Raw genomic sequence first — 12121 nt, 5'->3', positions numbered from 1 at the left:
TAGACGCTGGTTTGAAGTTCCCCATTGGCTGTTCGCTCTATTGTGACGTCAAGGAATGGCAGTTTGTTGTTGTTTTCCTCCTGTTTAGTGAGTTTTATATCAGTAAGGTTATTATTGATGGTCTTGACGGTACCCAATGAACACTGTCCACCGATTTCTCAGCAACAAACCCAAACAAGCAGACAAAATGCATCCAGAAACCCTAACCTCTCTCCCCTACATCAAAGACATCTCGGAAATGACTACCAGACTACTCAGACCCCTTGGCATCATGGTAACCCACAAACCCACCACCACACTAAAATAACAGTTAATGAACTTGAAAGACCCTATACAGACAACAAGCAAAACTAATGTCATTTACAAAATAACGTGCAAGAACTGTAACAAATATTACATTAGACAAACAGGCAGAAAACTAGCCACCAGGATATATGGACATAAACTAGCCACAAAACGACCCGACCCTCTCTCACTAATATCCTTACATACAAATAAGGAAGGACACCACTTCGACTGGGAGAACACATCCATCCTAGGACAAGCCAAACCGAGACACACATGAGAATTCCTAGAAGCATGGCATTGCAACCGGAACTCTATCAATAAACACATTGACTTGGATCCCATTTGCCACCTCCTGAGAAAAAGAACAGAAAGTGACATCACCATAAAATGATGTCATCACAGGAAATGATATCACCAACTCAAGGAAACTCAAACATATAAAAAGAAGGCAGGAAACACCAGCAGTGCTTCGTCCGGAGGTCCACTGACGATGTTACCTAGTATGGTGATGAAACATCTGAAAATGAACCTTGCAGCTCAGTGAGCAAACCTACATCCAGAACCTCAACCTGAGCTACAAATCTTCTCAAAACATCCAGCACTTCGTTGGCTGTAATATGGTGATTTTTCAAGCTGTCACCATCTATTTTCCTACATTCTTTATCTCCCATGTCCTTTTCACCAGTAAACACTGATGCAAAATTCCCATTTAATATCTCCCCCATCTCATGCGGCTCCACACAAAGGCCGCCTTGCTGATCTTTGAGGGGAGAAAGTGAGGTCTGTTCCCTGGATGCTGCCTGATCTGCTGCGCTTTTCCAGCAACACATTTTCAGCTCTGATCTCCAGCATAGTTCCCTGGATGCTGCCTGACCTGCTGCACTTTTCCAGCAACACATTTTCAGCTCTGATCTCCAGCATAGTTCCCTGGATGCTGCCTGACATGCTGCGCTTTTCCAGCAACACATTTTGATCTTTGAGGGGCCCTATTCTTTCTCTAGTTACCCTTTTGTCCTTAATGTATTTGTAAAAACCCTTTGGATTCTCCTTAACTCTATTTGTCAAAGCTATCTCATGTCCCCTTTTTGCCCTCCTGATTTCCCTCTTAAGTATACTCCTACTGCCTTTATACTCTTCGAAGGATTCATCCAATCTGTCTTGCCTGTACCTGACATATGCTTCTCTTGAAACATCAGAACAAGAGGGCTAGCTTTGACTTTTGCTGGCTAGATATTTTCTGATCAGACTCTTCAGAGGGTTCATCATACACTTCTGGAGCAATTGGGATTTGAATCCAGGTCTATGTAACTCAGAGGTAGGGAAGGTACCAGCGCAACACAAGATCCCTTGCTGTTTGCTATATGCTGTGAACAAGAGGAATGGAAACCTGTTTTGAGAATTGTTACTTTATCCTTGTCGTACAGAATGGTTTGCTACAATCATGTGACCTTTACAAGTGCAAGGCCTTTGTGGCAGCCATTGAAAACACATGACTTGAAACATGGAGTTAGGAATGCTGAGGCTGAAACCATGTGGATCTTCAGAGCTTTTAGGAGAGCCATCAAATGGAAGAAACAGCAAGGAAGAAGTGGGGGACAAAAGTCTACAAATTTGTATTACTTATGCATTACATACTATCACAGCTTGTGCTCCTGATCCTGAGATATTCCTTAAATCCTTTGCTCCGTTAATTTATACTGATCAAGCTTTAAGCCGAATATGGTAGGAGAGTTTTTGTTTGCCAACATAGACTGTAAGGATAAAGACCAGCGTGAACCTGATCAGGATGTAATTCCTCAGAAGGGGAAACCTAGGGGAAGCTTAGCGTATATGCGTCTGTGGTTGAGTCAAAATGGTTGTGTGTTTTCTGCTTCGATGTACTGTGAAATGAAAGGAGCTATAAGAGAGAGTTGGATTACTTTTTACTCTCAATGGCAGTGCTAGGAAATGACAACATTAATTAAAAAATCAGATCAAATAAAAATAGCAATGCTGTCATTAATGCTGATGTAAGATTGTTTTAAGTTGTATTACAACTTAAACACATTGAGGAGCAGAAAAATCATATTGCAGAGATTTTTGAGGGCTTTGAAGGCAAGCTTTGAATCCCACATCGCTGTTACTTATGTCTAATATATCTTCAACATCAGAGTTCCTGGGACATAGAGACTATTAATCAGTATTTGACTCCATAGATACTTAGCTGAATCCTGTGGGTTTCTAAACTGGAAGATAATTTCATCAACAGTAGGATCACATCAGCCATGAGATGCTGAAGTGAGAGCACATCTGCTAAGAAATGTGCAGAAGCCCTGAGATTGTTTATCCGGAGTGTAATAACAGGACAGATGAGACTTTATGCTGAGAGACATCCAAGTGACATGAGAACAACTGATTGGAGGATAAAATTATCAATAAATAGCAGAAAAGCCTGAAAGTTCAAGATGTACATATTGTGGAGGATGTCACACAGACCAAGAAGGAAGCATATCTAAGATGGGGAAAGCAGTGCTATAACCGCAGGAAGCTGAATCACTTTGCAGCTAAGTGTTTTGCTGGAAACAAGCAAAGTAAGGTTATAAAGATGGCACCTGGAGAAATATCAGCCAGTTTGCACCACACAACAGATGTTATCGAAACTAATGGTTTATATTTGTTAGAATGAAGACTGCAGAAGGAGAACATTTAGGGAATGTGAAGCATCAGGATAGACGCTGGCGTTTGATGCAACATCACGAAATTCAACATCACAAACTTCAACATCACAAACTTCATTTACCTATATAAAGTGGCTCAAGTTGGTGACCCAAAATTGAAGTCTTTGAAGGTTACCTGGAGGCTGTATGATGGAACAATCACTATGCCAAGAGAACAAGCAAAGCTAAGACCCTTGGGGTTCCAGCTAATAGACATTTAGTTAAAAATGGGCAAAAGTGAGTACTGCAGATGCTGAAGATTAGAGTTAAGAATGTGGTGCTGGAAAAGCACAGCAGGTCAGGCAGCATCTGAGGAGCAGGAAAATCAACGTTTTGGGCAAAAACCCTTCATCAGAAAGTTAAAAATGTCTGTTCATCTCAATTGCAAGAAATCTGAAGCTTGAAGTAGTTATTCTGATAATGATCTGTGATAGCTTCTTTCATGTGTCTCCGCATCCTGAACCAGGGTCACATTTTAAGGATACAGGGTGGGACTGAGTTGAGGAGAAATTTCTTCACCCAGAGAATGGTGAGGAATTCTTTGTCACAGAAAGCATTTGAGGCAAAAACATTGAATGTTTTCAAGAAGGAGTTAGGTGCAGTTCTGAGGGCTAAGGGGATCACAGAGTATGTGGAGAAAGTAGGGATAGGGTACTGAGTTGGATGATCAGCCATGATTGTATTGAAAGACAGAGCAGGCTCGAAGGGCTGAATGGTCTACTTCAACTTCTATTTTCTATATCTGTATATTATACAGAAATAAAATAACGGTCCAAGATGACAGCACTTGCCAAGGGTAAATCAATCCCCAAAGAATGAACACTACCTGGAAGCGAGCAGATGCCAGAGGAACAGCCAAAGCTCACGCGTGCAATTGAGAGACCTATATGATTTAAAAACTGCCATCACTACATCTGCAGACGTGGCAGAGGTGGAACTGACTAGGGTTAACACTATTTTGTTAATGAATCATAACTTACTTTGTAACATTGGGTAAGTTATACAACTTGTATCTGAAAATGATAGTATGTGCAATTTTTTTAATGCAAAGAAACATTCACACTTGTAAACTTCTACCTCTGTTGAAAGTGCCTTTGTTTGCAGCCAGTGGCAGCCTTTAAACATACAGAACTTGGAGCAAACCCCAACTTGCTTTGATCAGCCTTCACAGAAAAAGAAGACTTTCCTCCGATCTGTCCAATAGACATCAATCAGTTGTCTGTTTTAATCCATGTACGCAGTATAGATCATTGTAGTGATTGAGATGTTTCTGCCCATGATGGTGAGGTTGTTTAATTCTGCCATCCTTCAACCAAAAATGTTTTGAGGCAAAAGCCTCCCAGTTTTGTTTTCTTTTGCTGGTTATAATTAAGGAATAAATGTCTGATGGCAATTGATTCTTGCAGGAGCACATACTTCAAATATCAGTGTGTGCAGGAAGATTCTCCCAGATGGAGTAATTGCTTCATTATAAGCAGGTTTTTCTCAAACAACACTCCTCAAGGTTTCAAACCTGTTTGCCACATTTACTGGAAAGTTCCGCTAAGTTTCTGCAGCCTGAATTTTGCAGTTAGTGATTAAGGATTGGTTTTTCAGAATTGTACCTAAGTTATCGGCATCTATGTACCTTTATTTTAATTTTTTTCCCAGAATGTGGGCATCACTGGCTCAGCCAACATTTATTGTCCATCCCTAATTACCCAGAAGGCAGTTAAGAGTCAACCATTTTGCTGTGGATCTGGAGTCACACGTAGGCCAGACCAGTTGAGGATAGTAGTTTCTTTCCCCAAAGGACATTAGTGAACCAGATGGATTTTTTCAGCAATGGTTTCATGGTCATCATTAGATTCTTAATTCCACACTGGATTCAAACTCAACAATGTACAAATGTAGGGTGAGGGCTAGTGTGAGCCAAACTCAGTGGTAATTTTAGGTGAGATTAAAGGGTGAAAAATCAGATTCCTGACTTAAACCCACCTCCAACTCCCCAATTTCTAGCCTAACAGAGATGGACAAGTGGTCACTTAGTCAACCAGCTTCAAGTAAGTGACACTTCAATAGAATAAAGAGACTGTGAACCTCATTGGTAAGCTCAGGCTAGAATAACACAAGCAGATGGGGTTAAATTACCTCAGCAGGCAAGGGAGACCCGATATCCAGGTTTCAATGTCTATCTGACCGCTTGCAAGGAGTCCACAAAACTATGGACCAAGTATTTGAAAATAGGATTAGAATAACTAGGTGCTTACTTTTGAATGGGACAAACTCAGTGGGCTGAAGGGCCTTTTTCTGTGCTGTTAGTTTTCAAGGGTTAAAGGTTATTTGTGACGTTATTACTGAAGCTTTATTAGGAATAAAGGGACAAAGTTATTAAGAAAAACACATCACAGATCCTAATATTGAACCAAGTTTCAGAGTAAAGAACACCTGAAAGCTACAATAAGTGGCATGGTATGTCATTAGGGCGAGTGGTTTGATTTCTTGTTTTTGTTTATTCATTTGTAGGAAGGCCAACATTTATTGCCCATCCCTAATTGCCCCGGAGTAGGCGGTGGGGTGCTGCCTTCATGAACCACTGCAGTTTTTGGGATGTAGGGACACCCATATTGCTTTTTTGGAGAGAGTTTCAGGATTTTGATTCCACTGCAGTGAAATAACATTAATATATTTCCAAGTCAGGGTGGTGAATGACTTGGGGATCTTGCAAGTGTTTCAGTGTATCTTATGCCTCATCCTTTGAGATGATAGAGGTTGTAGGTTTGGATGATCTTGCCTCAGGAGTCTTGCTGAATTGCGACCGTGAATCTTCTAAATGCATCACACTGCTGCTGCTGTGTGTTTGTGGTGAAGACCATAAATATGTGGATGGTAGTTGATAATGTGCCAGGCAAGTGGGCTGCTTTGTCCTTGCTACCCTCTTGCTTTTTATTTGTGTACAAAAAGCCTTGGGATTCTGCTTAATCTGGTTTGCTAACAACTTTTGATAACCACTTTTCACCCTGATAATTACTTGTTTAATTCATGGTCGCCATTGGGCAAGAGGCTGTAATTATGAATTATGTTGAAATTAATTTGGCGGCACGGTGGCACAGTGGTTAGCACTGCTGCCTCACAGTGCTAGAGACCCGGGTTCAATTCCCGACTCAGGCGACTGACTGTGTGGAGTTTGCACGTTCTCCCCGTGTCTGTGTGGGTTTCCTCCGGGTGCTCCGGTTTCCTCCCACAGTCCAAAGATGTGCAGGTTAGGTGAATTGGCCATGCTAAATTGCCCTTATTGTTAGGTAATAAGGGGTAAATGTAGGGGTATGGGTGGGTTGCGCTTCGACGGGTCGGTGTGGACTTGTTGGGCCGAAGGGCCTGTTTCCACACTGTAAGTAATCTAATCTAATCTAATCTAATCTAATTTACTTCTAAATGCTGAATTCTCTCTTCTTTTGTACTTTTTTTTCTGAGTAACTAGTTAGTTAAGTAACTTCTTGCCCTTAAATTGATTTCCATTCTGAGGCTATTGGTTAGGTTTTTTTTATAGTACAGTCTGTGGAGAAGCAGGTTAACCTAGAACACAGATTGACACATTTGACTGCATATTTGCAGGTTGCTGTCTGATTAACTCCACTGTACAGCTCACTGTCTTTTGGGGGGGAAATGTATACAACCAGCCAGCTTCCACTAAATGTAGGGAATCTTGTCATGTCAATGAGATGCTGAAGTAAATTGATCACCGTGGGTTGACAGTCCTACCAAAGAAAGGCACAGTACACAAGTTTAATTCGCAGAGGAATGTCCAGTGATATTGTCAACAACCCCAAATTATAAGAATTGCCTTAACGTCTCCCCTTTTTCTGGGTTTAAGGAATTTTACCCAAATATGTTTCTTGTGGATCAATCCTTAAAATCAAAATGTCTTCCTTGCTTCTGTTGCCCTTCTCCCCAAGCTGAGATCATGGCATCCTCGGAAGTATTTGAACCTGAGGTTCTGGCAATAAGGGGACCAAGAGTGGGGGCAGATGGGAGAGTGGGGGATTGATAGTTGCAGTACGGTCAGAGGAGGTGGAGAGGTAGTGAGAGGGGTTGTAGGAGGAAAAGGGAGAATACTTCCTTGGAAGGTTTTGACTGCATTACTTTGTAACATTCTAACATTCATCAGGATATGAATGGTGGCACATACAGACTAGCACCCCTGCATTGTTGTATTCATCAAATAGCTATCTAACACCCTCCTAAACTTGATAGTGTTGTCAGGCTCAATGCTCTTCTAGGAATAGCCCTTTCCATATACTATATGGAATCACCTCTTAAATGTCCTCCCATTTCTGAAGTTCTAACTCATTTAGCAAGGAAGCTTTTTGTTTTTCTGCAATGCAACCTACCAATAGCCGATTCATATCTTGACACTGGCATACCAAATTAGATCTGAGCATTAGCCTTTTCCACCTTGAATACTCACCTTGAACCCAAGCTCTGACCATCTCACTCTTTAAGTTTTAATTTCCATCACAACTGAGTTTGCAGATGGCACTAAAATAGGCGGTATCGTAGACAGTGGGGAAGGTTATCAGAAATTGCAGCAAGACCTTGATCAGCTGGAAAGTGGATGGAGAAGTGGCAAATGGAGTTTAATATAGATAAGTGTGAGGTCTTGCATTTTGGAAAGTCAAATCAAGATAAGTGTTTCATGGTGAATGGTAGGGCCTTAAGGAGTGTGGGTTAGAGTGCTGCTGGAAAAGCACAGCAGTTCAGGCAGCATCCGAGGAGCAGGAAAATCAATGTTTCGGGCAAAAGCCCTTCATGAAGCCTTTCCTGATAAAGGGCTTTTGCCCGAAATGTCGATTTTCCTGCTCCTTGGATGCTGCTTGACATGCTGCACTTTTCCAGCACTGCTCTAATCTTGACTCTGATCTCCAGCATCTGCAGTCCTCACTTTCACCTTAAGGAGTGTAATTGAACAGAGGGACCTTGGAGTTCAAGTGCACAGTTTTCTGAAAGTGGAGTCACAGTTAGACAGGGCAGTGAAGAAGGCTTTTGGAACAGTGGCCTTCATCAGTCAGTACATTGAGTATAGAAGTTGGGAAGTTATGTTGCAGTTGTACAGGACATTGCTGAGGCTGCACTTGGAGTATTGTGTTCAGTTTTGGTCACCTTGTTATAGGAAGGATGTTATTAAACATAAAAGAATGCAGAATAAATTTACAAGCATGTTGCCAGGACTCAAGGATCTGAGTTATAGGGAGAGATTGGACAAGCTGGACCTTATTCTTTAGAGCATAGGAGACTGGGGTAGGGATCTTATAAAAGTGTATAAGATCATGAGAGACATGGATGGGGTGAATGCACTCAGTCTTTTACCTAGGGTTGGGAAATCGAGGACTACAGGGCATCAGTTTAAGATTAGAGAGGAAAGAATAAAAGGGAACCTGAGGGGCAATGCTTTTACACAGAGGGTGGTATGCATATGGAATAAGCTGCTAGTGGACATGGTTGAGGAGGGTACATTAACAACATTTAAAAGGCATTTGGACAAATACATGAATTGAAAAGGTTTAGAAGTATATGGGCCAAGTGCAGGAAATGGGGTTAGCATGGATGGACATTGTGGTCAGCATGGACCAGTTTGGGCTGAAGGGCCTGTCTCCATGGTATACAACTCTATGATTCTATCACTCTTAATTTCAAGATATTTTCCCTCCTCTTCCCTTCTTGCATTTTCCTTAATGGACAGAGAGAATGTGTGCTTCCACATTAGATAGTCTGTCCTATCTAATAGCAAATGGTGTTTAGGCTCAGCAACTCAATCTGTTCTGTTTCTCTGCACAGCCTGGTTTTTATTTATCATTTCATGTAAAGATATGAACATCTCTGTCTCTCTCTCTCTCTAACACACACACACACCTCTCTTCCAACGAGCAACATCTCTGGCATGGTTTTGGCCAAGTCTCCTTTCTGTCATAAAATAGGCATCAGTCCAACCGTGAATATTTTTACAAACTAAATGAAATTTTATTAAGCTGCATATAAAGCTGTGAAATGTGGTCTCATTCAATTTTTGTTAAAACTCTTTCTTGTCTTTTCTCTCCCTGTCTTTGCCTCTCAATCACAGGGACGTCCGAAGACTTGGAATAACGTTGATGGGACATCAGAAGAAAATCCTTAGCAGCATTCAGATCATGAGGGAACAGCTAATATGCTCAAATGGCCCAGGTATCCATGTATAGCCAGTCAGAATTTACGGTAGATCGTACAATAGCTTAAGGCTAATGTGCAATAAGGACACTATGGAAATCAAATTGGCTGAACATCAGTCTTTTATAATTTGCCTTTAATATAAACAAGAAAAGATTTACAAATGCAAGAGATGGGTGCTGCTTCTCTCCTGACACAACTCCTTGGACAATCTTATGATCATTGGTCACCATTTTATAATGGACAATCTTCAGGCAGACATCTTTCTCTGGAAGAATGAACTGCATTCAATGTGCTAGTAACCGTGTTTGACCTTCATTCCCTCTGAACTGACAGTGACCTCACTGCAAGCACCAAGAGGCAGGAATGAGGATCTCGTCAAAGTGGTATAAGTACCTCATTCCACCAGAGTGCACTGACTCCAGTAAAGGATTTAGAAGACATGATCCTCTGTAAGAAAGATGCTTCAGAAGAACAGGGAAGTGGAGGAGTTAGTATGACCAGGAGCTTCAGGACCAGTCCTATGCAGCTGCAAAACCCAATCATTGTCATAACATCTTGAGAGCAGTCTTCAACTTTAATATACATGTTTACCAGGAAGGATTTAAATCAGAATTTTTATGGCATTGAGAGTTCTGTGGACATGTCAAAATGTACAAAATTTTTGAAAGAAATTATTTAACCATTTATTCTTAGTTGAATTGAAATTTGGAGAGCGCAGACACTTTACAGATTGCTCTTTTGTCTGAAGTTGAGATTTTAGAGATTGCACTTCTGACATGGGAATTATTTGACAGACTCAGTATACTGAAACCAGGACTGAGAGGCAATATATCACATTGTGCATTTATCAGTAAATCAGATTCAATTTTAACTACCTAGAAAATGTACCCCCTAACCCGTTTACTATTTTGGTTGCACAAATAATGAGATCTTCCAATTTCTGAAGTTGGAAGCTATGAAGATGGTACCAGTCAGCCAAGTTTAAGTGGAGTTAATGGCACAATCAGATCAGCAATGATCTTATTGAGCTGAATGGAACAGGCTCAAGGGGCCGAATGGCCAACTCTTGCTCCTACTTCTTATGATTTTAATGATGAAGGTGGTCATTCACTGGACAAGTTTTAGGATTTCAACACCTGCAAATGTCCCAGTAATTCTTCCACATAGTCTCTGGGACTTGCTGTGAACTATGTCTGACACCTATGGGGTTAGTTTAGCTCAGGCGGATGCAAACACTGTGGGTTCAATTCCGGCACCAGCTGAGGTTATCATGAAAGATTCTCCTTCTCAGCCTGTCCCCTTGCCTGAGGCATGGTGTCCCTCAGATTACATCGCCATCATTCGTATCTCTCTCTGATAAGAGGGCAACCAATGATCCAGTAAGACTTTGGTGATTTACTTCACCTTTACAACAAAGTACTATTCAGTAACTTTCAAATGCTGGTGCAACAGCTTAACTGAGCTATGCAGAAACCAGCAGTGCTTGTGAGTTCTGAGTCTGTCACACTGATAGAGCAATTACTGTCATGATAACAAGATTAACTCCAGCCACATGTGCAAGACAACAACTTAAGATCAACGTATGCAATAAGACTAATGACAATGGTAGTGTTGATGTTGCATCAACAAATGTCCCATGCACGTTCAGCAACCATATGTCCAACACAAATCTGAGCCTATTATCATTCCCTTCAGTCTGACTCCTTGTTTCCAATATTGATGCAGTACTGGACATTGGAGTTGCGAGTCTATAGGAACATTATAGCTTTAGGATCCTCAGCCAAACCCATCATAGGCAGTATCTGAGTACTAAAGAGGACAGTTATTTAGTACTACGACTCCATGTTTGAATCAGATGTGCATTACCTAGAAATTATTCTTGCAGATTAATTTAATTAGTTTAGGCTCCAAGGTGGTAAACAGTAAGGATTATATTTATGAGTAATGTGTTCCTTCTTCCTAAAATGGGAACTGGAGTTTGAAAGGAGGTCATGAGCCTTTAAATCAATTGCATGATTTACCTCACATGGAGTCAGTTGTGGAGTGTGAGCCTCTCCGAGGTTCTGGACCTGTGTTTTCAGACTGTTCGTGGTTTGGATTGCAGCACTTGTGTCAAATTCTTTATAAGTACCACCTTAGAACAGTTTAAATGAATATTTTAGTATTTATTATTATATGGTAGCATTAGTAAAATGTAAAAACAATAGATACTTTTTTATACTCCAGACAGGGAGAGAGGGGCATTGTCACATTTCTTGTCCTGCATCTCTCCAGACTGTATAACTGATAAGGTTGTTATGTTAGAATTCTGCGGTATTTACCAGTTGATCTTCTACAATGCATCAGGTAAAGCTGTGAAGGCAATACATTTGTAATGTAGGGATATGAAGTACATTGCTAGAAACTAACACATACATTGTATAAACAGGAAGCAGCTTGGTAGTAATATTCAGTTAAAAGAATGGATTAACATCTTGACCTAATACTAAATGGCAACATTCAGGGTGTCATTAGACCAGAAACTATCCCATGATTTATGTTTTCATGTCTCACTGTTCTTTTTCATTGACTTCATCATCATTTTATCTCATGCCAAGTGAGTAAGTTGAAAATGAATTAAACAAACATATAGACATCACCTTTCTAAGTATAGTATTTTCATACACGACCTTATAAAATATGTGACTGACTTGAGACAAGAGCAATGATTGCCCAGTGACCATCTCCTAATATTATCATTGTGTCACAAACTCTGTGGTATATTGCTAGAGTTCCTCAGTGTCTCTGTGACAGTTTCTGGCTGTGTGTGCCTGGGTGGTATTCCAACTCGGTGGTGGAGCTTCAGACCCACATGTCTGTGGTACAGCTCTGTGCATCAGTGGTGGAGTCCTCAGGTCTGTGGGCCAGTGGTGGAGTTCTCTGTTCCATAGTTCAGAGGGGGAGTTGTGGGGTCT

General features: G+C 41.0%; 1 protein-coding gene across 2 annotated transcripts in view; it reads left to right on the top strand.

The window, feature by feature from the left end:
• LOC122540177 (ephrin type-A receptor 8) overlaps window positions 1-11877 on the top strand; it is a 530533-nt gene extending 518656 nt beyond the window's left edge. For both annotated transcript variants that reach the window (XM_087980648.1, XM_043675512.2), the window contains one exon: window positions 9082-11877. In XM_087980648.1, coding sequence (XP_087836774.1) covers window positions 9082-9196 — 115 coding nt within the window. In that variant the 3' untranslated portion in view covers window positions 9197-11877. The remainder of the gene's footprint in view (window positions 1-9081) is intronic.
• Window positions 11878-12121: the final 244 nt, after the last annotated feature.

The sequence above is a fragment of the Chiloscyllium plagiosum genome, unplaced genomic scaffold, assembly GCF_037043375.1.
Source record: "Chiloscyllium plagiosum isolate Xiang-an unplaced genomic scaffold, Cpla_swu_hap1 HiC_scaffold_37, whole genome shotgun sequence".
NCBI lineage: Eukaryota > Metazoa > Chordata > Chondrichthyes > Orectolobiformes > Hemiscylliidae > Chiloscyllium > Chiloscyllium plagiosum.
This window is presented reverse-complemented; position numbering and strand designations above follow the sequence as displayed.